The sequence below is a fragment of the Empidonax traillii genome, unplaced genomic scaffold (assembly GCF_003031625.1).
Source record: "Empidonax traillii isolate 1590-97213 ecotype Southwest subspecies unplaced genomic scaffold, ASM303162v1 scaffold23:size2178997, whole genome shotgun sequence".
NCBI classification, from domain to species: Eukaryota; Metazoa; Chordata; class Aves; order Passeriformes; family Tyrannidae; genus Empidonax; species Empidonax traillii.
This window is the reverse complement of record NW_020955216.1, coordinates 1,644,708-1,670,810: the sequence shown is the minus strand read 5'-3', so window position 1 is coordinate 1,670,810 and position 26,103 is coordinate 1,644,708. Positions and strand designations below refer to the sequence as shown.

Below are 26,103 nucleotides of genomic sequence, written 5' to 3'. Positions count from 1 at the left end.
AGCAGGCGATTGCTCCTGGGCTCACAGAAGCTGGACAGCAGCAACAGACAGTGATCACTCCCCAGGGTGTGCCAGGCGTTCCTTTATTGGGAGTCTGGTAAAAAAAGCCCATTGGGACACTAATGATGGGCAGGGATGTGACAAACCCTTCTGCCACACAAATCTCAGGTGACAGTGTGGTGCTTGGCTTCTCTGGGGGTGATTTCAGGGCTACAGCTGGAGGCAGAAGGGAGGGGAACTCTCCAACCTCCTCCTGGAAGCAGGATCTGGCCTTCCCTCCCCTTCCACAGCAGAGTCACCAGGCACTGGCAGCCATAGCCCTGCCCTGATCTAGCACTTCTGGGTGCCAGAGGTTTGTGCATGGAAAAGGCGCTTGAGGAAGTAGAGCTGCAGCACCCCGGAGACAACAATGACACAGCTCTGGGCCATCGACCACCAGTTGACATAGTTGTAGTTGGACTCCAGGAGGAAGGAGTCAGCCCCTTTCCTCATCTGGGCAAAGTTGTAGAAGCGCCACATGTGGAAGGTGTGGATCTGCAGCCTCTGGATGCTGATCTGCAGGAGAGGCAGAGCTGCTCTCAGACCTGCCTGCCGGGCTCAGCACTGAATTCAACAGCAGCTCAGCCAGAGCAAATGCCCTTCTCAGTCCCCTAAGCAGGACGTGCCCATCGCCGCCGTGCTAGACCACCCCGTGGCCACCCTGACCCTCACCTTGATTGCCTCCAGTGTGTCATTCAGCTCCTTCTTCTCCACAGGCTGCTTGTGTTCCATGTTGAAGTCATCATAGTAGACACCAAAGTTCAGATACACTTGCAGGAAGCCGAAGTGGTTTTGCTGGTTGTTCAGGCACAACTCATAGAAGCCTGCAGAGGGAAATGAGGGTTGTTAGTCTGTGGGTAGAAAGGCAGCAGGCAGACACATCCCCAGCGGTTGACCCTCATCCATCCCATCTGGGAGCAATCGGCACTCAAGAAGGCTCGGAGCTGCTGCAGGGGCCGGGGCAAGGGTGACCTGTGTCCTTGGTGACAAAGTTGATCTGTCCTCGCACATCCTGGGAGACACCAAGCTGGAAGCCATTGGGGTCACTCGCTGTGACCAGGATGTTCCTGCTGTTGCCGATCCCTGTCGCCCGCTGGACCTGGAGGCAGAGAACACCTGAAGGGAATTCACTGTCCACTGGTGTGTGGATGGAGCTGTGCTGAGCCCCAAGGCCATGTTCCTGTGGGGCTGCTCTGCCAAGCGCAGAGCTGGGGGAAAGCTGCCAGCACCAGGCACAGCCATGCCCCGGCTCTCCTTCAGCCAGCCCAGTGTAAACAGGAGATAAAAAGGCTGGAGTTTCCCTGCAGGAAGGGAATGGAGCATGGGGACACACCGTGCTGAGACCTTCAGCAGTGCCACAGCGTCCGCCCAGACAATGAAAGGAAGAGCTCCCCCCAGTGCCAGGACACCTCACAGCTCTCAGTGAGTGAGCTCGGGGTGCTCAGGCACCACGTCCACAGCTCCCAGCACCACTTTGTGATTTTAAGCGAGGTATTCAAATAAATACATGGGGATTGATGATGGATAGAGATAAGGTTAGATATTGGGAAGAAATCCTTTCATGTGAGGATGGTAAGGCCCTGGCAAAGGTTGCCAGAGAAACTGTGGCTGTCTCATCCCTGGAAGTGTCCAAGGTTAGGTTGGATGGGGCTTGGAGCAACCTGGTCTAGTGGAAGGTGTCCCTTGCCCATGGCAGGGGGTGGAATGGGATGAGCTTTAAGGTCCATTCCCACCCAAACTATTCCATGATATTGCCTAGAAAAGGCACAGCCCTGAGGGGTGTTGTGCCACAGGACCTGCTGCATGGGACTGATCCAGCACAACCGTTCCCTGCCTATGTCAGCAGCTTCCCGGGCCATGTCTCCAACACTCACCTCGTAGCTGAAGAAGAAGTTGCTGCCCTGGTGCGAGAACTGCCAGAAACACTCCACGGCGCCGCCGGGGACAACGACGGCGAAGTCGTAGCGATCGGCCCCGCGGAACAGCGGCTCCGGGCTGGACCCACTCAGGGGCTCCGTGCGGGGGCAGCCGGCAGGGCCCAGCAGCACCAGGAGGAGCAGCAGCAGCAGCATCCTTCTGCTCCTGGGCTCCAGCACTCGCTCCTGCTAGGAAGGGCAGAGCAGGACGGGGTGGCTGGGGGGGGGGGTAATCATTAACTGCTCCGCAGTGCTGGGAGGAGCACGGCACAGGCTCCACGGCTCAAGGTGATCCTGGTGTGGAGCAGAAGCTCTGGGACACCCTCCCTGTGCTGCTGAGGGCGCAGCCTGGAGAAGGGTGTAACAGGACACAGCTCCTTCCAAACACGGCACTATCAACTGGCATTGCCTCACAAGGGCCATCACTGGCCCACACTGAGCCTCTCTGCCCCAGAGCTCCTGCTGCCGATGGCTGCTCCAGCCCCAGGGAAAGGATTTACAGGCATAAAGAGGGAAATGCATGGCCCCAGCCAGGGGACAAGGGACACTGTGCAGCACCTGTGGCTGAAGGACAGAGGGGGAAGCAGGTGTTCCCAGATGGAGTTCTCCCAGCCCTGGCTCTGATGGAAAACAGCCAGAGAACCCTAAAACTAAGTTTAGAAAATGCCCCTGTATTTCCCCTGCCCTTACTCCACAGAAATCTAAGCCAGAAACTCCTGTTTCCCACCTACACCTATAGGACAGCACTGCTCCTGCCCCAACAACCCCAAAGGGGAAGGGGGAGCCCCACATTGCCAGGGCAGTCCTTGCCCCACACCACTGCATTTCCACCCACAAGATACAAATTTACTCTTTTTTACAAACTCTCAATACCCAACAAGAAAGGGACTTTATTTTTTAAAACTCTTGGTATCCAAAAAGAAAGAGACTTTATTTTACAGACATGGATTGGACATGGATTCCAGCTTTGGTAGCTGAAGGCAGGAACACACAGCGCCCTCATAGCTCACGCGCTCACAGGGATTGCATATGGTAGAAGGACCTTACCAGGGAAAGTGCCAGGAAGACACGGCCAAACTCAGCCAGAACTGGAACTTTAAACATGAAAACAACCATTTCTAAGTACTGAAACACAAAATAATATTCTAAAGTCTTGGGGTGGGAGTGAGGGAGGATTTGACTAATGACAATTAGTCATTTACAAAGCAAAAAAAAAATAATGGGGAGATAAAAAAAAGAAGAAAAACTAGAGTAGATCCGCTTGCCTGTTCCCCCCAGGAGCTCTGCGACTCAGTGCTGCCTCTCTCCCATGGGGGAGTGATGGCAAATGGGTGAAACAAGTGATTCAGATATCAGACAGGGATAATCCTGACTGACAGTACCTGTGCAGAGCAATCCAGCTGGCATTCATCCCACAGAGGCTGCAGTGGTCAGGGGAACAAGGAAATCTCCATCCAGGCAGTTCTGAGCACAGGCAGAGAGGCTGCACAGCCTCTGCCACCTGCAGTATTTTGCAGCTCCAGCTGGAGAACAAGGCTCCTGGGTTCCTGGCAGTCGTGGTTTTGGGGTGTCAGAGGAGTTCCCCACACTGGGACAGCCTCCCTGTGCCAGCACTCTGGTTCAGCTTCCAAAAAACAAAATGAGTTTTTGCAGGGAATGTCCCAGGGCTCCCAGCTTCAGAGGATTCCCTGTTTCTTCATGGTCCGCCAACGGTCCTTGATCATCACTGCTGTGCGGTTCTGGAACGGGTACTTCTGGCAAATGGCCTTCCATCTCCCCTCTCCAAACTTCTTCACACCCTGCTTGATCCACTCACTCTCCTGGATCGTCCATTTCTACACAGAGCAGGTGAACAGGTTCAGGGAAGAGCTGAACAGCAGAGAACCTGTTGCAGCTCCTTCCTGACACGTTCCTTCCCTGTGCCAGGACAGGCAGGGAAGGCAGACAGGTGCTGGCAGCTGCACACACAACACTCCAGCACTACAGATATAGTGCAGCAGCACAAGAGCCAGCAGCTGCCCTCCTACAGCTTAGGGGAAGAGTTCCTGCTGGCACCAGCGTTGGGACCTTTTCCCAGGTAACAGCTGCCAGACATGTGTCCCTCACCTGAACAAGGCTTTAAATCCCTCCAGCACATGGGGAATTTGGCAAACCTGGCTCTGAGCTGTCAAGGCAAAGGTACCTGAGGCACATTCCTAGTGCCCAGCTTCAGCCAACTTCCAAACGGGGCTGTTTTACCACAGAGACTGTACAGACACCGCCCCACTTCAGGCCCTACTGGAAGCACCTAAGACTTTACATACCTGTTTCTTGGAGCTAAAGATTGTGGAGTTGTTTGTCCCGATTGATGCTGGAAAACAAGGAAGAGGGTTACATACCCCAAAACTTGGGAGGTACAGTCTCTTCGAAAGACTGCCTCAGGCTTAACTACTGAGCTGTGCAGTCAGAGCACCCCATGACAGGCAACAAACCCCAATTCCTTTCTCCCAGCCTTTCTACTGGATTTCTGGTTTCAAAATTCATTCACCCTTGGTAGCAACACCCCTGTGAGTGACCCCCAAGCCAAGAATAGCACCAGGTAAGCCCTGCCAGGGGACTCTGTTCTTACCTCCATCTGAGAAGAGGTCATCCTCCTCGCTCCAACTGTCCTTTTCTTCCCTGCCACGCGAGCTGTTCCACCTTCCCTTGAAGGACCTGAAAGCAGATGAGGATTTACTTTGGCTTCTGGCTCAGGAGAAGGTTTTTGGGGAAGAAGTGCAGGACCACCCAGCACAGAAAGCCAGCCCGTGGACATTTTGCTTCTCAAGAGGTAGGAAGTAAAGTTCAAGCTGTTCCATAGGATGCTCCTACAAACTCTGGCCAATTGTGCTGAAGCTGGCAAAAGTGCAGAGAAACGCATGTTACCTGCACTGGAATCACCTGCCAGGACTACCCGCAGCACCCCACTGCCAGCGGGAGCTGGATCGTTTTCTCCTCTCCATTAACCCATAATTAATTTAAAAGCCAAATATGAGGACAAGAGTTTGTTGTGCCCAGTTCCACGTGTGCTGGTGGACAAGGTCAATACTCTCACTTTGGGTTAAAGAGCAAGAAGTTAGTGCTCACACTGCTGACATCAGTGCAAGACAAGACTGGGGGCAGAGCAGACTATACCACAAAACAGAGGCTCCATACTTGGCACTCTCAGTAGTCACTGGCTGGTCATGCAATTTCTGAACAGGTCTGGGTCTGGAAGCAGAAGAGACCACGGGCTCCTGGGAAGAGTCGGGGCTCTCACTCGACTTGCTGGACTGGTTGTCTGCCTCCATTACCAGTTCGCTTATGGTGAACAAGCGTTTGCCCTTATGGGGTATTTCAGGAGGGTCTGAGATCTCAGAATCTTGATTCTCCACTTCTTTCCGTCTCTTGGTTCTGTGGGATACAGAAGGAGACAGTTGCTTGGGGAAGGTAAAGTCTGTTTCGTCCAGTTTGGTGAAGAGTGCATCAGAGTCCTGGGAGTCCGACAGGATCTTGAAAGCTTCTCTCAGAACAGAAATCCCACACGAGGTTACAGCTCCGGGGGGCTGCCTACAAAATAAACACAACCGAGCAGGTTGTAGAGAAACCACCACGGGAGCTCTGCTGCCCCAAAATCCGGCCTCTCCCTCCCCCAACACCTGCCTTATGGACTCCGAGGAAGAGGGAATTCCCAACCCACCTGTCCGCCCTCCTAAACAGTGCAGTGTCTCAGGAAGCAGGTTTGGAGGACATGTGTCCATGCTCCACTGCTGCCCTACTATTCCCAGCTAAGGGCTGAACCACAGGGATTCCAGCTCTGCTCCACATGAGCAAACCTTCCGCAGCCACGGCCCCCTTCCCTGGTCACAGCAGCAACCAAACCAAACCAGCTCAACACCTTTCCCGGGATCCGCAGTCCTGTACCAACACCTTTGGGCTGGCCTGGGCTGGCATTTAGGGACTTAGGAGCTGCCTGGACACAGGGGATTACCCCATAGAAGAGAACTATGGCCACCTTCACAGTCCAGGGCCAGACTCCTCTGCCCACCTTTCTGAGTCCCTGGCGGACACTTCTGGAAGTTCTGCAGTTACTTTGGTAGCTGGTTCTTTAGCTACTTCCACAGGCTCTGGAGTATCTTTCAGGACATCAGGTTCTGATGTTAAATGATCAGGAGTTGCTGCTGGGTCGGTGGCTACTTCCATAGGTTCTGGAGCTGCTGCAGGGCCACTGGCTCCTTCCATGGCCTCTGGAGCCACTGCGGGATGCGCTGCCCTTTCTACAGGGCTGGCAGCTCCCTCTGGCTCTTCTGCTGCTCCTGCAGGCTCTGGGGCTCCTGCAGGACCCTCTGCCCTTCCTGAGTCCTCTGGAGCCGCTGTCTGGTCCTCTGGCCCACCTGCAGACTTGGGAGTCACCGATAAGGATTTTGGTTCATCGGTGTGTTCCAAATTCAAAGTTTTTTTCATTACCTTGGAGAGAGAGAAAGCACAGCACCATTACAGAGATGATTCCTCATGCTCCAATCACATTTTATCCCCTCCCAAAGGCATTTCATGGATTGAAAAACATGTTCAACCATATAAACCTTTAAGGGATGGACCGAATTTAAAGCATTCTGGATTTAACTTTCTGCTAATTGGGCACCTCAGCTCCGGGGCACTGGGGTGGACACGCACCGTCAGCAGCAGCGGCTCCGAGTCGTCCACATAGACCTTCAGGAACTCAAATATGCTCTGCTGGAAGTCCTTGTAGGAGAAGTTTTTGACCTTTGGATGAGAGAAATTCTTCTCCCGGATGACAGCCAGCCACTCGTTCCTCTTTTTCTAGGGAATTGTAGAATCAGGTAAGAACGCTGTGCAGGGACAAGGGGAACAGTGACAACCATAGCGAGGATCTGGGCCTTTCCTGTCTGCCTTTCTCCAGGCACAACCAATTTACACTGCAGTGAGGCTGGGAAAAGGCCAGAGGAACAGAAAAAGAAACAGCAGAGCCACCTTATTTCAGGAATTCTCCTTGCCTTCAGTGCCCAAGCACCCCAGTGGCTGCAGAAATAGGAACGGGAACTCCTGCTGCCCCAGAACCAGCTCTAGATGCGGGTCTGAAGCTCATCAAGGGATAAATGGGATGCTGGGAAGACCCATGGAGGAAAAATGAGTGAGAGAGGAGGTTTCAAGGTGATAATCTAAATGTGCAACACTGAGGGCCCATCACTCCAGAAGGACTGTTTCCATTTTGGCATCCTCACCCCCGGGCACATCAGACCCCCCTCAAACACCCCCCAGGATACATCAGGCAGCCCCCACTTTATTCCAACACACACTCACCTGGTTCTTGGAATCCTTCCCCATGTGCCTCTTGACAATTTTGGAAGCTTTATCAAATTCTTTGTTTTTGATGCAGACAATAACAGCCTGCAGAGGAAAACAAGGACAGTTTGGAGCAGGGCACAGGAAACAGCTCAGAGCCAACTTCCACATCACTGTGGACACAGGTTTGCAGCTAATGAGGGAATCCTGCACATAAGGCAGCTCCCACCATCACCACACAGGACCTTTCTAAGCCAAAAGCTGCACAAAGCATTTCTTGAGGAAGAAAAAGTTCTTACAGCATCCTTCACCATTTTCTGCACGGTCTCCATCGTCTTCTCCGGCATGGAGAATTCCTTGTGGACGAGCTCCAGGACGGTGAGGGCCGACTCGAGCGGGGTCAGCTCCGACTCCTTGTCGAAGGTACAATCTACAAGAATTGTCATCCGGGGGTTGGGGAGGGCTCACGGTGCTTCCCTGCAGAGAGCTGGTTGTACACCTGCACAGGCTGCTTATAAATCCCAGGGATACTGAGGCTGAAGATGAGGCATTGCCGGTATCTGAATGGCGATTTCCCCTGACCCAAAGCGGAAATTCCCCAAGCCATGGATAGCTCCGGAAGCAGCATCTGAGAACTTCCCAGGTGCCCAGCACTGACCCATGGGAGCACTTTGGAAGCTCCAAAGCTGAGCGGGAGTCAACAGGCCGGTGTGCGTGGACACCAGGCCAGCCCTGGAGCACCACGGATGCTCCTCTTGGCCTCAGCAGCGAGACACGGGCACGAACAGCCACCCCTTGCCCCCAGGGAGTGCCCCCACAGCCTCACAGGCTCAGACCAGCGCAGGGGCACAAACACATCCCAGAGCTCTGCTCTGAACAAGGACCCTGCTCCGTGAGCCGCAGGGGCACGGACACAGCCCGGGACACGCAGCGGGGCTCGCGGGGAAGGCACCTACCGAGGTTCTCGCCTTCCTCGACCCGCGACAGCAGCTGCATTATCCGCAGCATCTGGGCCACCGCCGGCTCCTTGTCCAGGGGTCGCACGAGCAGCGCTGCAGGACGAGGGGCGGGTGAGGGTGGTGCAGCGCGGCCCGGCCGCCCCGCGCCCCCCGCCCGGCCAGGCCCCGCCCGCCGCACCCTGCATGATATCGCGCAGCTGGCGGAACTCGCGGTGGCGCCCGGAGCGGTAAGCCTGCATGGCGCGGTGGAAGTAGAACTGCAGCACCCAGCCGTTCACGGTCTCCTCGCGCAGGGCCGCCATACCGGGCGGGCCCGGGACCTGCTCCCGCCGCACCGCCCGCCCCCGCCGCGCCGCCATCCCGCCGGGAAGTGATGCACCGGACGTGACGACACCGACGACGAGGGCCACGGTAGGGCGCCCCCTGGCGGGCGGGCGGGGAACTGCGGAAAGGGCCCGGCCGTGTCCCTGGGTCAGGAATGTCCCCCTGCTCACCCAGCGGGATCCACAGCAGGGGAGTGCCCACCTGTACGTGCTGAGACCCCCGAGAGAGCCTCACCCGGCCAGGCGCAGACGTGTTACATTCGTGTCACCAGAGCAGCCAGTGCCACCCTGCCGGCACAGACACGAGGAGCACGGCCAGGTGTGTTCCCAAGGATGGGCCATCCCCACAGAGCTGCTGCTCGGCATTCCCGGCAGGAACAGGGACAGATACTGCACTGGCTGCACCTCAGGGCAGGGGACAGGGAGCACCACACAGCTTGAGCCAGACCTTCATTGGCAAACATTGGCAGAACCCTCCAAGTGTTACACAGGAACTGTTATTTTGTACTTTTATTTGGGGTTTTCCCTTTATTCTGGTCTTTCAAACAGCAGGGATGTTCCCACACATTCCCATTCCCTGTGCTCCGGCCACCTGCCATCCCCCTCCCTCACCTGGCACAGCAAACCAGGTCCCTGGGGCAGGATTTTGGGGCAGAGACCATCCCGCAGTCTCTCAGAGTTTGGATAACGAATCAGAAGTCCTGTTTTCCCAGTGATCCCACTGAGTGATTCCCAAGCAGAACTGGTGCCTGCAGGCGAAGGCGCTGGCAAGCAGGTCCTTGGGATCACAGGGTAGTTCTCTGCCACTCTGGGGTGTCTCCTTGGCCCCAGAAACATCCCTGACACTGTCCTGGGGGCTCTCACCTGAGGTGGAAAAGCATGTGAAAATTCCTTTGGCATGAGGTGATCTGGGATCCTCCCTTCCCTCCGGGGGAGGAGGAAACGGACACCGGCAAAAATCCATGTGTCAGATGGAAAACTGTAAAACTGGGAGGGATTTTTATTGGCAAACAAAAGGAGATAAAAATAATTACTGGGAGGCAGAAGGGTCACCTGGGGCGGGGGAGCTGCCCTGGGGAGCGAGGTGGGAGCAGGACACAGCCTAGCTGCGCTCAGAATGTGGTGGAGGGTGTTGGGAAGGATGTGGGAGCGATACCCACAGCACCTTCCTGCGCTGAGGGGAGGTGACAGCACCCTGCTTGGGGTCAAATGCTTTTCCATGCAGAATTGTCATGGGCAAAGTGGGTTTGCTCTTTCTTTGTCTCAAGATGCAGGAGGAGGTGACAGCAGCCTGCCTGGGCCAATGGTGCGTTAACAGCACCCAGGAGTGGAAAACCAGCCTGGAATGGTGAATTCCAGAGTAAATACAGAAATAAACCCACTGGTTTGCTCCCTGAATCTTCTACAGTGAAAGAAAAGGAAGCAGGGATGATGGAAGCAGACCTGGAATGCAAGTGGCATCACTGTCCAGTTTCACCAATTCCTCCCCCAGTGTCATCATCACTTTTTCAGGAAAAGTTTTGGAGTTCCATGTGCCAAACAAAACACTGGGCAGGAAGGCACAAATTGCAGCCATGCTTGTGCATTTGAGCCTTCCCTCACTGATTTATGGCTTTTGATTAAGTGATTACAGATGGAAGAAAACTTTCCAGGGAACAGGATCTGCACGTTGCTGCAGTCTCGTGCCTGTCACATCCTTCTGGATGAGTTACAGCAGGAAACAGGACAGGAAAATCATGGGGCCCTGGTTACCATGCTCTGCTCTCGCTGTGCTGGAGCTCCAGGCAGGACAGCAGCCCCTGCCCCCAAGGTTTTGCTCTCCACAGACTCGGCACATCTCAGACCTGTGCCTGGGTCTGGTGGTGGGGAGGGGCAGCAGGGCCGTAGTTCTGGTGCCAGTGAATATGTAGAGCTCCCTGGGTACCACCATCATTAGCTGTGTCACTGCTGTGCCTGGAGAGCCAGGATGCAGGAGGAAACCAGCCACTGTACCCAAGGGGATGAGGTCCTGGCACGGGTTGCCCAGAGAAGCTGTGGCACCACTGGGGCCATTTCTTTCCCTCCAAAAATATAAAATACCTTTCTCTCCAACTAGAGTGACGTGACAGACTTGTGATGCACAGCCTGGACCTGCAGGCAAGCCGCCCCATCTTTATACAGGATGTGGACACACAGAACGGACAGGGAAACATCCTGGAGCTGCCACATCATCTGAACTGCAGCATTAGGGATGTCTCATTCCCACAGAAATCCCAGCTCAGTGGCAGCAGGTACAGGCACTTCACTTGAGCTCCCTTTAAAATCCAGAGGGATTTTAGAAGCCTGCCTAGCAGGGAGCCCATCAGACTGTCCCTGCACACACCTTTAACCTTTAGCCAGTGCTGGTGACAGTTTAGCACTAACAACTCAGCATTTCTGCCTCCTCAGCAGTTGTTAAACAAACACCCACTGCCCAGCCTGCAAGGGCAAGGAAGTAAATTCCACAAATGCCAGTTCATAAAGAAAAAACACCAGGCTCACAAGTTACTCGGGTCCCTGAGCCTGTTTAAAGTGGTTGGAGGGAGGAGAATTGTTCAGCACCTCACATCAGATCTGCATGTGAACTTTGCTTTAGAAATTGGTAAAAATCAGGAGCTGCTCCTCCACTGGCTCAGTGTAAAGACCTGTGAGGTGACATGTTTTATATACACACAGGAAGAACCATAACAAAAGGAGCAGTGGAAAAGCTGTTCCCATGGAAATCTGAACCCTATGAGAGGAGAGCTACAGCTCTGCCAGGGGACCCTGGCAGGTAATTCCTGCCAGCACACATCACATACACCGATCAAACAGCCGCTGCTTGCAGGTCCATGTCCCGCCACCTGCTGCAGGTGGCTTGAACTGATCCTTGGGCAGAGCCGGAGACACCCCGAGGATCGGCTGTGGGACGGAGGTGCGGCTCGGGCAGCCCCGGGCAGGATCAGAGGCTTCCCAGAGAGATCCCAAGCTCCCTCCACACGCCCCAGGCCGGACTGGGGTGGAATTACCAGAGGCTGGGGCGGACCGCGGGCACCGCTGCGGGCGGGCTGCTGACGGCACCGCGCTCTGCGGCGGCACGGGGACAGAAGGGCGGCTCGGAGCCGGTACCGGGGGGCCGGGGAGCCGGGGCCGAGTGTCCCTTCCAGAGCGCCGTGCCCTCCCCGCCCGGAGCCGCCCCCGCCGTCTGAGGCAGGGCTCACACCGCGCTTCCCGCCCTTCGCCGCCGCCGCTCCCCATTGGCCCGCGCCCGCCGCCGCGCGCTCCCATTGGCTGCGCTGGCAGCGGCCCCGCAGCGCTCGCTTCCCATTGGCCGTCGGGCGCGACAGGAGCCGCTCGGGCGGTCGCCATCGCTACGGCGGCCGTCGCGGGCCAGGCCGCGCGTTCCGCGCAGGGCCGGCGGGAAGCATGGAGGGCGGGCGGCGCGGGGAGGCCGCGGCGGCGGGAGGGGACGGGCCCGGGCCCGTGTTCACCCTGGAGGAGGTGGCGAAGCGGAACTCCAACCGCGAGACCTGGCTGGTGATCCACGGGCGCGTCTACGATGTCACCCGGTTCCTGGAGGAGGTGAGGCCCGGCGCGGAGCGGGAGGGCGGGCCCGGCCCCTCGGGGGACTGAGGGTAGCGGGGGGGCCGAGAGGGAAGGGGGCGGGCTTGGGGGGCGGGAGGTGATGGAAGGGGGCCGAGGCCCTGGGCTGGGGGTGCAAGGGCAGGGGGCCCCGCCCGGGGGGTCCCGGTGTCCCCGAGGCAGCGCCCGGCCCCGGCCATGGGGTCCCTGCGGTGCCCCAGGACGGGCCACAAGCCCCCCAGGGCTCGGGGTGAGGGCGGGTCACCGCGGCCGAGCCCGGCAGGGGGCTGGGGTGGTGCTGCTGCTCCTCTGAGGCAATGCCAGGTTTCTCAGGAAATCTGTCGGGGCACGTCACGGGGAGGTGCAGCCCCTCCGCAGCCACTCCACGGCTTGTGGGGCGAACAGGATCGGGGCACATCGGTAGTTTAGGTGTGGAATCTGCAGGGACAACCCAGAACTCGAAGGAGAAGGGGATGGTGATGCAGCAGCCGCTGCCCAGAGGGGACCACGCACCAGGAGTTTGGAATAAATGCAGCCTCTACTAAATCCCCAGTTCCTTTGGATGTGGGAACAAAAATTTCCTCTAGACTTCATCACAGAATCCCAGACTGGGTTGGGTTGGGAGGGACTTCAAAGCTCATCTTGTTCCACCCCCTGCTGCTGGCAGGGACACCTTCCACTATCCCAGGCTGCTGTAAGCCCTGTCCAACCTGGCCTTGGACACTTCCAGGGATGGGGCAGCCACAGCTTCCAGAGGCAACCTTTGCCAGAGTCTCACTACCCTCATAGGGAACAAATTTTTCCCTAATATTTTCTTAATATTCCTAAAGAAAATTTTCCTAATATTTTTGATGCTGTTGACTTCTGGTTTTCAGAAGGTTGAGAGTGGTATTTTGAGTGCTGGGAGCTGGAAATAGAGTGGAAAGAAACGACAGCAAAATTTCAAAGGGTTTTTATCGCAGTTTCAAGTAACAGCAAACACTTTGTGGCATCTGCAGGGCAATGTACAAAGGTTGGGCTGAAGACACTTCATTGAAATGCACATGTTCCAGCTTGTTGGCTCTGCTGGTCTAAATTAAACTCTGATTTCCCTCTGGGCATGTGTGGTTGAAGCCTGTCTGGTAGAGTCACGGCGTGTGGTGACAGAGTTGCCTCCTGAGGGGTGGAGGTGCAGCAGGCAGGAGGGAAGGATCACCTGGCAGCTGGAGGCTGTGCCTTGCTGTGCAGCTCTCAGGATTTATTTATAATGTTGGACACAATCTGGTTTGTTCTTTGGGTCCAGAATCACAGAATCACTGAGGTTGGAAAAGACCTCCAAGGCCATTGAGTCCAACCTGTGCCCGATCCCCACCTTGTCACCCAGCCCACAGCACTGAGAGCCACATCCAGTTGTTCCTTGGACACCTCCAGGGACGGGGACTCCACCACCTCCCTGGATGGCCCCTTGAAGAAATTCCTCCTGATGTCCACCCTGAAACTCCCCTGGCACAGCTTGAGGCCATTTCCCCTTGTCCTGTCCCTCGTTCCCTGGGAGCAGAGCCTGACCCCCACCTGGCTCCACCCTCCTGTCAGGGAGTTGGAAAGAGTGAGGAGGTGCCCCCCGAGCCTCCTTTTCTCCAGGCACAGCAGTTTGGTGGGATAGGATGTGCCAGTGGAAGCAGGACAGTTTGGTGGTAGGGGGTTGTGGGTGCATGATATTTAAGTAAATTCAGGGGAAGACCTGGCAAACATGTGGAAAAGCAGTTCACTTCAGAACGCTGGTTTAGGGTTTAGGAAGAGCCAGCACCAGCTGGAGGTTGAGACAGCAGTTGCAGGAGCTGCATGTCTTGTCTTACGTTGGGCTCTGTGCTGAGATTCATAGCGTGGACGCTGCAGGGAGGTCACAGTCACCACCTCAGTGTTCTCTGTGTAAAATGGAGCCTGGGCCCCGCTCCTTGGGACACCCTGGGAATTTAAATGGACCCACAAAAACACTTCAGCCCCCACAGCAAACCAGGTTTAGGAGTGCCCTGAGTGTTACCTCGAGATGGTGTTTCCCCTTGAGATGATATTTCACTTTGCCCTTTCCAGGCCCTTTACCCCTTTTGTGTTCTTCTGACATGAAAGGACGTTCTTGGACGAGGGAAAGGGAGAAGAATAAGGGCACTGTTGCTGTGCCAGCGTGGCTGACACAACTCTGGGCTGTGCACACCCCTTGCTGGCACAGGGGAACTGCAAACGCAGATCAAGGCCTAATTTATTGGCAAAAATCCTCTTTATTTCTGTTACCCACTGGAGTGCTGGGAACAACGTGCGACTGATGGGAACCAGGAGTGTTTGTGTCGTTTGGAAGTTGCAGCTCTGTGGTGAGCTGCTGCTGTCGAGCTCTGTGTGGTGCCACCGCAGTGCTCGGGGTCGGTGTCACGTGTCCCCTCGGCCCTGTGTGCTCACTGCAGCAGTGTCTGGTGGGTGCCTGTGCTGGCCTTTGCTCACGGATTATTTGGCCAGGATTGCTGAGCCCACTGGTGCGTTACCTGGGGGGATTGTGCAATCCTGAAGAAGCCTCACAGCTAGAAGATCAGATTTTGCATCGTGATTCCTGCAAGCTTATGTCCGGCAGGTCAGCCAACCCTAAATCTGTGGGCTGCTGGAAGTGCAGACCAGTTTAAACTTCCAGTTCACTTTATTTACTGTGTAGTAGGAGTAACAATCAAGACATTTATCACATAGCACAATTTCCTGAATTATAAGCATGTGAGAAATGCAGAGATGGCAACTGAAATGTCACATGTGTTTCTGAGAGATGCAACCTCCTTGCTTCAGGAAGCCTGGGAGTGCCTGAAATGAAATTGGATTATTTAAAATCTGAGAGAGTCTTACGGAGGTTTGTGTTCTCTCAAATCTGAGTAACTTGGACTACCAGGATATGTGTTATTACTCCTGGTTTCAGAGGTCTAGAAAAGCAAGGAGAGGTTGGGTGCTCAGGGGCGTGAGGGGTGAAGGGAGGCAGCTCTGCCTCTAGGTGCCCTGAGGTCTGCAGTGCTCACATTTACACCATCACCACACTGATATTAAAATCTAGGGTTTTAACTTGTGCACAATCTGTAGTAGACTTATTTTCAGTTATGGTAGGGGGACATGATTTATCTCCATTTTTACACAAGACTAGAAGAGTTTGGAGATCCATGCTTCTCCAGGAAACCCTTCTGTGTATTATCTGAGCCCACAAGACACAGCAGCCTCCAGCCATGTGTCTCAGCACACGCTGTGCTCCTGATCCCCATGATAAGTGTGAGCAGTCATCTATTTCCCGTTTCCAAGTGGAAGGAGCCTGGGTTGTGACACCTCTCACTCAGATCAGTCAGTTGGTCTCAGGTATAATGTTCCTCAAGAGATGGAAATGCTCTGCTCCTGACAGCTTGCCCCTGAAGGTACACAGTTCCACAGGAGTTCTCTCTCTCCAGGCAGGTGGGGAGGCACAGCTCAGGTGGGCTCTGTGCTGGGAGGAGCTGGAGGTGAGAGTGTTATTTTTGCAAATGAATGGAGAGAGGAGGAAAGGGGCAGATGGTTTCTCACACCAAAGAGGCACCAAGTTTTTAGGTTCTTATCCCCTTACTGGCCCAGCTGTATTTGAAAATATTGAAAAAAAAAATCAAAACCAATATTGGACGGGGCTCGGAGCAACCTGGTCTAGTGGAAGGTGTCCCTGTCCATGGCAGGGATGACCTTTAAGGTCCTTTCCAATCCAAACCATTGCATGATTCTGTCACTCCTTTCTTGATATTTCTGCATTTAATTCCCATATTCTCTGGTGTATCTGAAGCCAGGGCTCTGCGGGAGGAGGAACAACAACACCAGGGATTTGCTCGTGCTGACTTGCTCCAGCTTTGCAGAGGTGTTTTTTTGGGAAACACGGTCCGTGCCTTTCAACAAGCTATGAAGGATGTGTGGCTGACAAACACCATTTGTCCAGGTGGCTGCTCGCCCTTGATTCTGGCTTGTGTGGTGGTGACACATTATTATTGCACAGGAATAAATACTCTTCCTTTTCCTGGCTTATCCTCGTGTCAGGAAGAGTGGGCACTAGGAATAAAAGCTGCATCCCCCCTCAACCTGATGATCTTGTGTCTTACCTGACACAGTGATCTAATTAGCCCTGAGGCTTAGTGCTGCTGCTGAGCTTGTTTATGTCTGCAGCAGGTCTGTATCAGCAGTTCCCAACCAGACAGGCCCTTGGAGTATGTGGAGAGGTGACTCCAGGCTTTCTCTTTGTGCAGGAAGTTTGGGGTGTGCTCTCACTCTCCTGGTTTGCTTTTTGTCTCTTTCTTTCCAGAAATGGACATTTTCCAGCCATTGTTTCCTCTGGAAGTATTTTTTTCTTTTTTCCTCTTTCACAGTTTGCAGCACTCTCAGTTTCCATGTTTTCCTGCAGGAGCTGTAGCTTTGGGAAGTTTTGTGGCAGAGTCAATGACTTCCTGTACAAATAGTCTGGGTTTACGTTTGCTGGGGTAGGACAAGGTGTGAATTGTCTGGTTGAAGCAATGCTGTCTGGAAGGGAGAGGCCTTCAGAAATAGGAGATGCCAACGCGTTTTGAAGGTCTTTTTCTTTTAGGCTTGGAGGCTGCAGCAAAGGACAGATGTACATGGATAAATAATTGTTTTTCTTACCTGTGGATTTAGCACATGCATAGAAAGACTTCAGAGCCAAAGATGTAAAGACGAGTGAACGTTACTGTTCTCCTCTCTTGAACTTTATCCTTCCTCTTGTCTCATGTCTGTGCATAGACTGGATATCACTGAAAACCAAGATCTACTTCATGCTCTCTGTTCCTCCAGGGTTTTTGTCTGCCCTTTTAGGATGGATGATCAGGAAAGGAAGGTTGTCTGCTTAAAATTCAGTGGGTTTTTCTGAAAGGCTTAAATAAATGGGCAGCTTTTCATCCCCTGGTTTCTGTGGATCTTAGGTGGAAATTGGACAGTTGTTCTGAGCACTGTGCACAGACAACATCCAGCAGTCCTGACCTGACTCCTCTGGGATCAAGCAAGAGCTGCAGGCAGGCACAGGGAACGAGCTGTGGAGCCTCACTTGGTTTCCCAGTTAAGGCCGCCTGATAAGTGCCTGCTAACAAACTGTGTCCCCCCACTGCAGACTTTGCCCTTCGTGGCTCCTGAGAAGGCTCCACGTTGGTTCTGTGACATACCTGGGCAGTAAAGGGATTTATTCCAAATAAAGAGCTCTGATATGAGGATGGCAGGATTGGCTGCAGCAGCTCCCCAGAGTAAACAATGGGGCTGGTTTGTGTCCACGTTGTGTTTGGTATGAGGTGGGATAGCCAGGTGGGAATATCCATACTTCCGAGAGCAAAACTAGACGAGCTGAAGGAAGAGGTGCAATGGCAACTGCTCTGTGTCTGTGGGAGGGAGAAGGATGTTACAGAGAGAAACAGGTGTGTTGGTCCTTTGATCTGAAACGCAGTCCAACCTCTCCTCTCCAATATGGGGCTTGTTCCGTGATATTCTGGAAAACTGGGTTAGTCCCTGTGCGTGCCGAGGGATTGGTGTAACTGGATTAGCTGGTAGCTCACACAGAACTGTTTGTTCACGCTCAGGCTGTAAAGGGATTGTCCCTCTGCTGAGTCTGTGGTTAGTGCTCCCCATTGCCAGGCTGTTCCTGGAATTGTGGCACTGACAGTGCTAGAGGAGAACCCAACCCATTCACAGGAAACAGAACTGCACCTGGGTTTATGTCAGTTTGTCCTCCTTGGTCTGAGTCAGCCGTGACCAACTGCCACCCACAGCAGTGGAGTGTCTCTGGGAAGCTCCCCATTTGATTATTGTAACTCTGGATCTCTGAAACCAGCGTATGATGTCAAATAGTATACTTTTTGTGATACTTCATTATTTGCTCTCCCCATGCCATTGGGTGGTTGCACACTGGATCAAGTTTGGTATTTTTGGGGCTGCCCCAGAGTTGTGATTTCTCCTCTGCTCCTCTCTATTCCTCACTGCTCATCTGTGGGCAGAGAGAGGCTGTCAGCCAAACACTGTCCACTGGTGCCTGAATTCCTGAGGAGACGTTAGGACAATTAAGTCTTTGGCAGATTTTACTGATGATGTTGGTTTGCAGCGTCTGTGATAAACAGAACAGGCTGGGAGGAAGGCTGCTGACACTCTCCATGCCTTTCTGCATCCAGCCCTTGGCTCACCTGGAGTCTTCTCTTCCAGCATCCAGGTGGAGAAGAGGTGTTGCTGGAACAGGCTGGCAGAGATGCCACAGAGAGCTTTGAAGATGTGGGGCATTCCACAGATGCCAGGGAAATGCTCAAGCAGTACTACATCGGGGAGGTGCACCCGGTAAGGCCCAGCTGGTGTGAGGGGTGACTCTAGGGAAATAAGTCAGTAGTTAAGGGGTTTAGTCAGTCCTTGTGTTGTCCAGAATTTCTTTTGGGGAAATAAAAATAAATTAGTCTTTCCCTTTCACCATTGAGAACAGATTTCTCACTTCAGTTAAGTCGGGGCACTTCAGCTGATATGATATCATGGGTTCCCTCTGTAGTCGGTGGGACCTCAACTCCCCTTCGGCTTGTAATTCTGAGCTCAGGAAGGTGAGAGATCCCAGGGGCACAAACGCCTCCTTCCTGCCTGCCTTTGGGTACTGAAGGAAGGACTCCTTTGAAAACTGAGCCCAGGCAATTACCTGGTGCTAAGAACTGTGTACAGAACAATTCCCTCATAAATGCTGCAGCTTCCCCTTGAAGGTTTATCTTTTATCTTCTTTTTTCCCCCTTACAGCAGGATCGTAAAAATGAAGGTTCCAAGGTAAGCTCTCGGTGTTTCAATTTTCTGCTTTAATTTAATGTCACATGCCTTTTGGTGGTTGTTTTTTTTTTTTTTTCTTCCTTTATTTTCCCCTGTGGAGCCTGTGGCTTTATGTTTACACAAACTACAGTCATGACTAAATCTCTCAAGCAAATTCTACCTTTGTTTTTGTTCTGAAGCTCAGCAGGCACCTCAGTGTGAAATTGGAAGTGGGTTTTTGTGCCCTTTCCCCGCTGGCAGCAGCGATGTTGTTTCCACACCTTGAGCCACAGACCATTTTTTGCATTTCTTGCTGTGCCCTGACCACGAAACTGTTGGTTCCTTTGTTGTTCCCTTCAAGCCAGGAGCCAGGCACGGCTGGCAAACAGGAGTTCTCTGTTAACTGCCCCGGGGATCAGTGGTGTTGCTTAATACTCAGGTACTCCTGGATTAGAACAGGGCACAGCATTGCAAAACTGCCTTTGGAAGGGATGGGGAGAGGGAAAAGGCAATAAATAGAATCCCAGCTGGGAGGTAAACATGTGCCTCACAGCTGCCTGGGCTGGGAGGCCTGGACAGGGCACGGCTCTGCCTTCAACGAGGCTTTCAGGAGATGTTGCTCCAAGCAGGGCCACTTGCAGAGCAGGAGGAATCCAGAAGGGAACTGTCAGCAGGGAAATCAAGGAAAACTCAGTCTGGGTAAATGCTTAGTTATAACATGGGGCTGTGTGATCATACACATATTCACCTTAAAATTGATTATTTGATTCAACTCCAATTCATAAACAGAATCACACACCAAAATTGTGCACAGAGCTCAGTGATGATCTGAGCAGCTCCCATAGGTCTGAGTTATATATCTTTTTAAGTATTTTTTGCTTTTGAGCAGTAAGTACAGCACGTTATGCACATCTGAGAGCTATCCAGCAGGCAAAATCTGCTTTAAAAGCAGGTCCCAGTGTAATTTAAAGAAGGCAGCAAGAAATAGAATCAGTAATGTAGAAATAAATAGGGGAGAAGCACAAAAAAACCCCAAAACTGTGATGTAATGAACAAGGCCTTGTGTTGAGAGGGGTGAAATCTTCAGGGTGGAGTTGGTGACTGAGAGAGAGGTGGTTGGATTGATGGAAAGAACGTGGAGATGAAGACAACAGCAAACATCCCCAAAAACATCCACACTGGTGACAAAGGGTGTTTGGGAGGGCAGGGTTATTTTTCCTCTGTATTTATAAGCTCATGTTCAGGCTTGTCTTATTAGCACATGTTTAACGTTTCTTTTTTTCCCCTGCTAACTCCCTCTTTCTTCCTCCAGAATCCAAGTATGACATCCTCAGGCCAATCAAGGTATAGTATCCTCAAAATAAGAGTAAGAAATGGAGGGGTTGGAACTCTGTTTGTAGAACTGCATATTAATTCCAAGGAGCAGGAAAAACCCCTGGGGATGTACTGTAGTGTCCTTCTGGCAAGCAGATACTCCAAAATAAGTTGCCTAAGGAACAGCTGCCGGGAGTGCAGCTCCCTTGTGGGATGTGTCCCCTGCTCCATGCTGGAATTCTCTGCCCCATGTGTTGGTGTTGCAGGGCTGTGACTGCGTCCCTGTAACCACAGGGGTTATTTGGGTGGTCGCTGTGGGCCGTGGGGTGACACAACACAGTGATGTGTGGTTTTTTGGAGGATTTTACTGTGACCAGACCCACTGAGTTGAAAATCCTTGAAACCAGCACAGGACTTTTGCAGCTGATGCAGGAGGTTTTCCTCAGAAGGCTGCTGAGGGTGAGCCCTTGGCCCCTGGTGTCAGAGCGAGGCAGATTTATTGTGGCACAGCCATCCTTGAGTCAGCTCCACTGTTTGTACAACACAAATTACAGCCTGACTTATTTAAGGAAAATAAACCCCAAACCAACAACAAAAAGCCAAAATTGCTCTCTGTATGTGCCAAGCTGGAAACTTGAGCCATCCAGCTGCTGTTTTCCAAGGCATGAGGCCACGCCTGGGCCTCTCGCGGGGGCTGCAGAGCCTGTGCACAGGGACAGTGGGACCTGGCCGGCCTGTGGCCATGGCTGGGGGGTCACCCTGTGCGATACAGCTCCCAGGGGTTCCCTGGTGTGTAATAAGGGATGAATTATTAACTGGATGCTTTCTTCTGGTTTACATGATGTGTACGTTTTGGTTTGTTTCGTTTTCTCTCCCCATAGTTTCTGGTCGACGTGGCTAATCCCGATCTTTGGAGCGCTGGTCTTAGGTTTAATGTATCGCTATTACATGGTGGATGGGAAAAGCTCCTGAGCTGGCCTTGCTGGGACCTCAGACAGCCTGAAAAGAGGGAGTGAGAGAGAGAGTGTGTGCGTGCAACACGTGGAGTTCTGCTGCCCTTAACCTGCCTGCCTGCCTTTTAGCTCTGAGTCTGTCAAGTGATGTTGATATCCATGGGACCAACCTAATTCCAAACTCTGTCCTAAATCTGGGACCCACAGACCTGTCGTACTTTCCTCTTGCAGTGGCAGGGAAAGAGGAATTTCCCAGTGTTCCCTGATGTTAGTGTGATCTCCCTCGTGCACTCTCTCACTCTCTCTCGCTCTCTGACATAACCCCCAGACAACCTTTTTCTCTCAATGCCTTTGCGTTAAGCCAGACACCGTGAAAGAGCTGCCCTGGGCCTGTGGCTCTGCCTCAGCCCTTCACCCAGTCAGGAATCATCTGCCAGTTGTCTCCAGCCCTTGCCAGGAAAGATGTCCAGAGCTTTGGTTCTGTGGGAAGGTTCCCAGTGTGTGCAGGCAACACTAACTGGAGCAGCGGGAAATTGTTTGCTTGGCCACCTCTTTCTGTACGTGTCTGTTTTTAACGGTTAAACAAATATATGGATTTTAAAAGTGATTTTGTTCATTTTGTAATATTTGTACTTGTCCCTTTGGAATGTATATCCTGTGAACAGCTTACATTGAATCCTGGTGGGTTCGGGCGCTTTTGTGCTGCGTGTGGCAGAGCCAGGAATGGGAACTGACATGTGGCTTCTGGAAATGCAGATTCTTCTTTCTCCCTGAGGTCTTGATCTGACACATGTACTGGAAACAAAACTCCTCCTTATGTACTGCGAATGTGCACCAGATGGGGGGAAACAAATAAATCTGGTCTCTTCTCCTGAAATGGAAAGGAAAAAGATATGCATTTGGGATTTGTGGATAATGTTGGTTTTGTCTAAGGACAGAGGAGAATATTTCCCTCTTCCCCTGGTTTCATGTGTTGTGCAGCTGTCCTTGCAGCACAGACAATGCAGGTTTGCTTCCTGTGCTGAGGCAGGAATCTTTCCAGCTCCTCCAGCACGTTGGTCTGTGGCTTTGGGATCTGCTAAATAAACTGGTGTCCTGGTGCCTGCTGCCCTTTGGCAGGGCTGTGCCACAGACACTGCCTCCCAGTCCAAACCTTCGACTCAGCTAATCACCTGGAATTCCCTCAAAAAGGGCAGCAATACATCAAGGTTCTGCTGTGAAAACCTTCTGTGAGTTTTGGGCTTTCTTCTCTCTTGCATGAAAGTACTGTATTCCCCAGAAGGTCACGTAGAAGAAATTCTTGGATGTGGAATTATGCTCTTTTTAAAATGAAAGCCAAGGAACTGGGAGTGAGAGCCCTGCCAGGGCTGCCTCATCTCCCTTCCTCCCGGGTGTTGGCACTCCCAGTTTTACCAGGTGCAGAAGTCCCCATAGAGGTCTGTCTTCCCACAAGATTTTTTTCACTCCCACTGATAGTTTTGTCTCTTACAGGGAATTTCCAGGGAAACCTGGAGTTTTCTTAGAAGAAGGGACTCTTGGATATCTCCTGCAGCTCCAGCTGTCGCTGCTCCTGCCTGGCTGCCTTGGGGGTCGAGTTTCTGTTTATTCTCTCATGACACGAGTGTGGCAGAAGGGTGTAAATCTGGGCCAAGGAAAATCCCTGAGGAAAGACCTGGGAATTTCTGATTAGCTGCATTTTACGGGGTAGAGGTGCCAGGCCACACAGCCATAGGTTAACACCGGCCTTAAAATGGATCAGGCACTGTAAGGGTGTGGAAAACAGATTGTATCAAACTTTATCAGATGCTTTTTGATCTTGAGGACGGTGGTCCCACAAAAGCCACCGGTTAAAGCCCAAGCAGCTCAAACTGGGAAGAGGTGCTTTTTCATGTTAATCACAAAATCATGACCCATGAACACAGTTTGGGGGGGAGGGGGTTAGAGTGCATTCTGTATCAGGGGAAGGTTTCGAAGCTGGAAGGCGCATGTTGGCCAGAGCATCACCCTGCTAAGTCAGGATCACTCAGGGCAGTGTAGGGCTTCACAGTGGTCAGCTGGTTTGGATCCAGGGCTGTTGGGTTCGCCTGAGGAACAGGGATGGTGTGATAGTGCAAACGTGTCTGTTTTCTCCATAAGCAGTACTTTTATCTGGATTTTGACATTTTTTTTTATTTTAATACCATTTTCCTGGCACTCCCTACATTTAGTTCCATTTTGGCTGCTCTAAATAACTTCTTGCCATCGTCATTCCCTCTGCTACCGAGGAAGCTGCCTGTCGATCCCATATGTTATGGAGCCACTTTTTCCTTTCAATGGATAACTGGCTGGGGGAGACCCTCAGTCTTGTTCCAGGGCTTCTTGGGAGCTGGTAGGATCCCTGTCCCCTGCCTTGTAGAACCCCAAGGTGTCTCTGCTGGCTCCTCAAAGACCTCAAGGTGCTCAAGATGCATTTACAGAAGCCACATGAAAGTCTTCCCACTTCTCCATTAAGACACGGGGTGGATTGTCTAGGATGGAGGGGGCTGGTGTGAGCCCGGTGTCCTGGTGAACACACCTCTTCTCATTCTGTTCTTCTGGCTGGCTCAAGGAGGGTCCCACAGGTGTGAAACCTCAGACAACAACGGAGGCAGTGAAACCTCAGACAACAACGGAGGCATTAACAAAGCTTGTTTACTTGTTTTGTTTAAGGATTAAAGCAGACAGTTCCAAAGCTCTGTCCTTATGCTGACCCCTCACAGCCCACATTTGCTGCCAGGTTCCCGCACAATGCTGGCGCTGGCTCGGCTTCCACCCCACAGAAACCTCTGGGGGTGAAATCCAAGCTGGGCCGTGCTTTGCTTCCTTCAGGTGCTGCAGAGGAGGAGTTGAGTGAAGAGCTGGAAACACGAGCCTGGAGGCAGCTCCCATGGTTAATGTGAGCGTGGTGGGGCTGCCCAGGATCACCGGCAGAGCTGTGCTGGCCTCTTCCCCTCTGCACCACCCCAAATGCCTTGACAAGGCAGAATGTAACTGTTAATTGGGCTGATGGTTTGTTGGAGGAGCCCTAGGAGGTCTGAGGGTGTTCCTAGGGGGTGTGATGCTTTGTTCTGAGACAGGAGCACCCACAGAAATGCCATTTCTTGTACCTGGAGATTGTGTGCCCAGCAAGAGGTGCCGGGCTGTGTTTGCTGTGCTCAATAAAGGTGTACAACAACCAGGTGCAGGATTCTGTCTTCCAGCAGGTGCAGAACATTTGGTTACTCCATCCCTCTTGCCCTGTGGTGTGTAACCCTCGTGTTACAAGGGTTAGATGTCCAGTGTTTGTAGGCTCTGGCAGACATGGCATTTGCCAGGAGTTGGTGCTGAGCCTGTGCCAAGGATGGTCTGCAGCACGTGGGGCTGAGCCACTTGCTGGTCCCTGCAGGGTGTTGGGGAAGCATCAGTTTGGGGCGAAGCACTGTGCAAGCCACACATCAGTTCCTGATTCTGTACAGTATTCCGTGCTGTAATCACAATGGGAGTTTTAACAACCACAGCAGGGCAGCTGTGAGGGCTCGCTGCTTAATCCCGATAATCCCAGTTTTAGGAAGTGCCATGAGCAAGTGGCAGAATGGCTGTGGGTGCAGCTTTTGCCCAGGAAGAAGCCACATGGAGTGTGACAATGGCACGATCACTTTGTGCCCCCAGTGCTTAGCCACACTCTGGCAGCACTCCGGGGACTCCCACACTGATGCCTCTGCAAGAGCAGCATGTAAGAGGGTTGTTTTCAATGGATAGATGACATAGAGACCATGGAATATGTCTCTTATTTACATGTCTGCTTATAGAAGAACGTAACATCCTGCTTCTGTGACTGTCAGCAGAATCTGGCTCTTAAATTTGCCTAATTATGGATCTCACAGTAGCTGCTGCAGCCTCAGGGAAATGGTACCTGGTCAGAGCATTCCAGGAAGGAGCAGGAGATCAGCAAGGTGCTGACACGGGAAAAGGGCATGGAAAATTCAGTGGGAACTGTCTGCTGTGGTCCTGTATTTCAGCTGAAATAATGGAGGGAAAAAGGGCATGAACTGAGTGGGAAGTAGAGATTTTGGGGAGGAAGGTTGGAAATTGTGTTCTTGGCAAGTACTGTCTCACTGTAAACTTTATTTATCTTTGATCTAGAGGAATTGGATCCAAAATTCACAGAAATAAACAGAAGACTTTGGAACTCTTTTTAAAAAATCTGCCTCTAAGCCCTGCAGGGTCAGTACTGAGTGTGGGGTTACTTCTCTGAGCACTGAGGAGGATTTGCAGGGTGTCTGGGACAGAGATGGTAAAATTAGGGGGCAACAGGTCCTAGAAGAGTCCTGGCACAAGCCACCTCGTGTTTGCACATCACAGCTGCCCCTCTCAGACAGGGATGCTGCAGTGGATTGAATGGAAGGTCTCCTTTCTTTAATGGGATTTATGTGTCCCCTTTCTTTTTAAAACCCTCACGAACCAGGCAAACGTTCATGAAATTGGCAAGTCCTACGCACCAGCTCCTGGTCCAACAGCTGGACCTTGCCCAGCATCAGGTGTCCTGTTCCCTGTCCCCAGCACAAGGACGGAGAGGGGACGGTGTCCCCTGCCAGCAGTAACTGCCCTGGGCAACCTGACGGCCCCGGCAGCTCCATCACGAGGGGAAGCCGAGGCCAATGCCGGTGTCACACGCTGGTGTCACACGCCAGTGTCACACGCACCATGTTGTCTCTTCTCCAGGGACACCGCCAACAGAAATTACTATAAAACAAGTTTCCTGCCAACCTCGGCAGCTCTAATGAGTCAGGAAGTCATAATCTCGGAATAGGGGAACTGTTGACAGAGCCTAATTATTTTCTGACAGTCTTTCTAACACCGTTGGAAAATAAAACACCTACGTAGGCTCCGGAATCACAGAAGGGGTGAGCGATATTCCACAGGCACCTGCTAATTTGTCCCCACG

General features: G+C 52.7%; 3 protein-coding genes across 7 annotated transcripts; 1 reads left to right on the top strand and 2 right to left on the bottom strand.

The window, feature by feature from the left end:
* Nucleotide 1: 1 nt before the first annotated feature.
* On the bottom strand, nucleotides 2-2,111 carry TMED6 (transmembrane p24 trafficking protein 6). The gene is made up of 4 exons (XM_027904300.1): nucleotides 1,914-2,111; nucleotides 1,012-1,138; nucleotides 712-863; nucleotides 2-555 (listed from the first exon to the last, which is right to left on the bottom strand). Exons 1-4 carry the CDS (start codon nucleotides 2,109-2,111, stop codon nucleotides 331-333), a joined length of 702 nt encoding a protein of 233 aa, XP_027760101.1. The 3' UTR covers nucleotides 2-330.
* Nucleotides 2,112-3,223: 1,112 nt separating this feature from the next.
* TERF2 (telomeric repeat binding factor 2) lies at nucleotides 3,224-8,574 on the bottom strand. 4 transcript variants are annotated; one of them, XM_027903641.1, is made up of 10 exons: nucleotides 8,394-8,574; nucleotides 8,213-8,308; nucleotides 7,556-7,686; nucleotides 7,275-7,361; nucleotides 6,627-6,773; nucleotides 6,001-6,419; nucleotides 5,130-5,522; nucleotides 4,564-4,649; nucleotides 4,259-4,305; nucleotides 3,224-3,790 (listed from the first exon to the last, which is right to left on the bottom strand). In XM_027903641.1, exons 1-10 carry the CDS (start codon nucleotides 8,572-8,574, stop codon nucleotides 3,632-3,634), a joined length of 1,746 nt encoding a protein of 581 aa, XP_027759442.1. In that variant the 3' UTR covers nucleotides 3,224-3,631. The 4 variants fall into 4 exon arrangements, with proteins under 4 accessions (XP_027759442.1, XP_027759460.1, XP_027759469.1 ...); XM_027903659.1 differs by having other exon boundaries at nucleotides 5,130-5,366; nucleotides 8,394-8,571; XM_027903652.1 differs by having other exon boundaries at nucleotides 3,659-3,824; nucleotides 8,394-8,571.
* A 3,333-nt stretch (nucleotides 8,575-11,907) lies between these two features.
* Nucleotides 11,908-24,357, top strand: LOC114067915 (cytochrome b5). 2 transcript variants are annotated; one of them, XM_027903680.1, is made up of 5 exons: nucleotides 11,908-12,117; nucleotides 18,322-18,450; nucleotides 18,889-18,915; nucleotides 20,207-20,238; nucleotides 21,090-24,357. In XM_027903680.1, the coding sequence occupies exons 1-5, from the start codon at nucleotides 11,962-11,964 to the stop codon at nucleotides 21,178-21,180; spliced, it is 435 nt and encodes a 144-aa protein (XP_027759481.1). In that variant the 5' UTR covers nucleotides 11,908-11,961; the 3' UTR covers nucleotides 21,181-24,357. The 2 variants fall into 2 exon arrangements, with proteins under 2 accessions (XP_027759481.1, XP_027759490.1); XM_027903689.1 differs by having other exon boundaries at nucleotides 11,952-12,117; nucleotides 18,892-18,915.
* The last annotated feature ends 1,746 nt before the right edge of the window (nucleotides 24,358-26,103 follow it).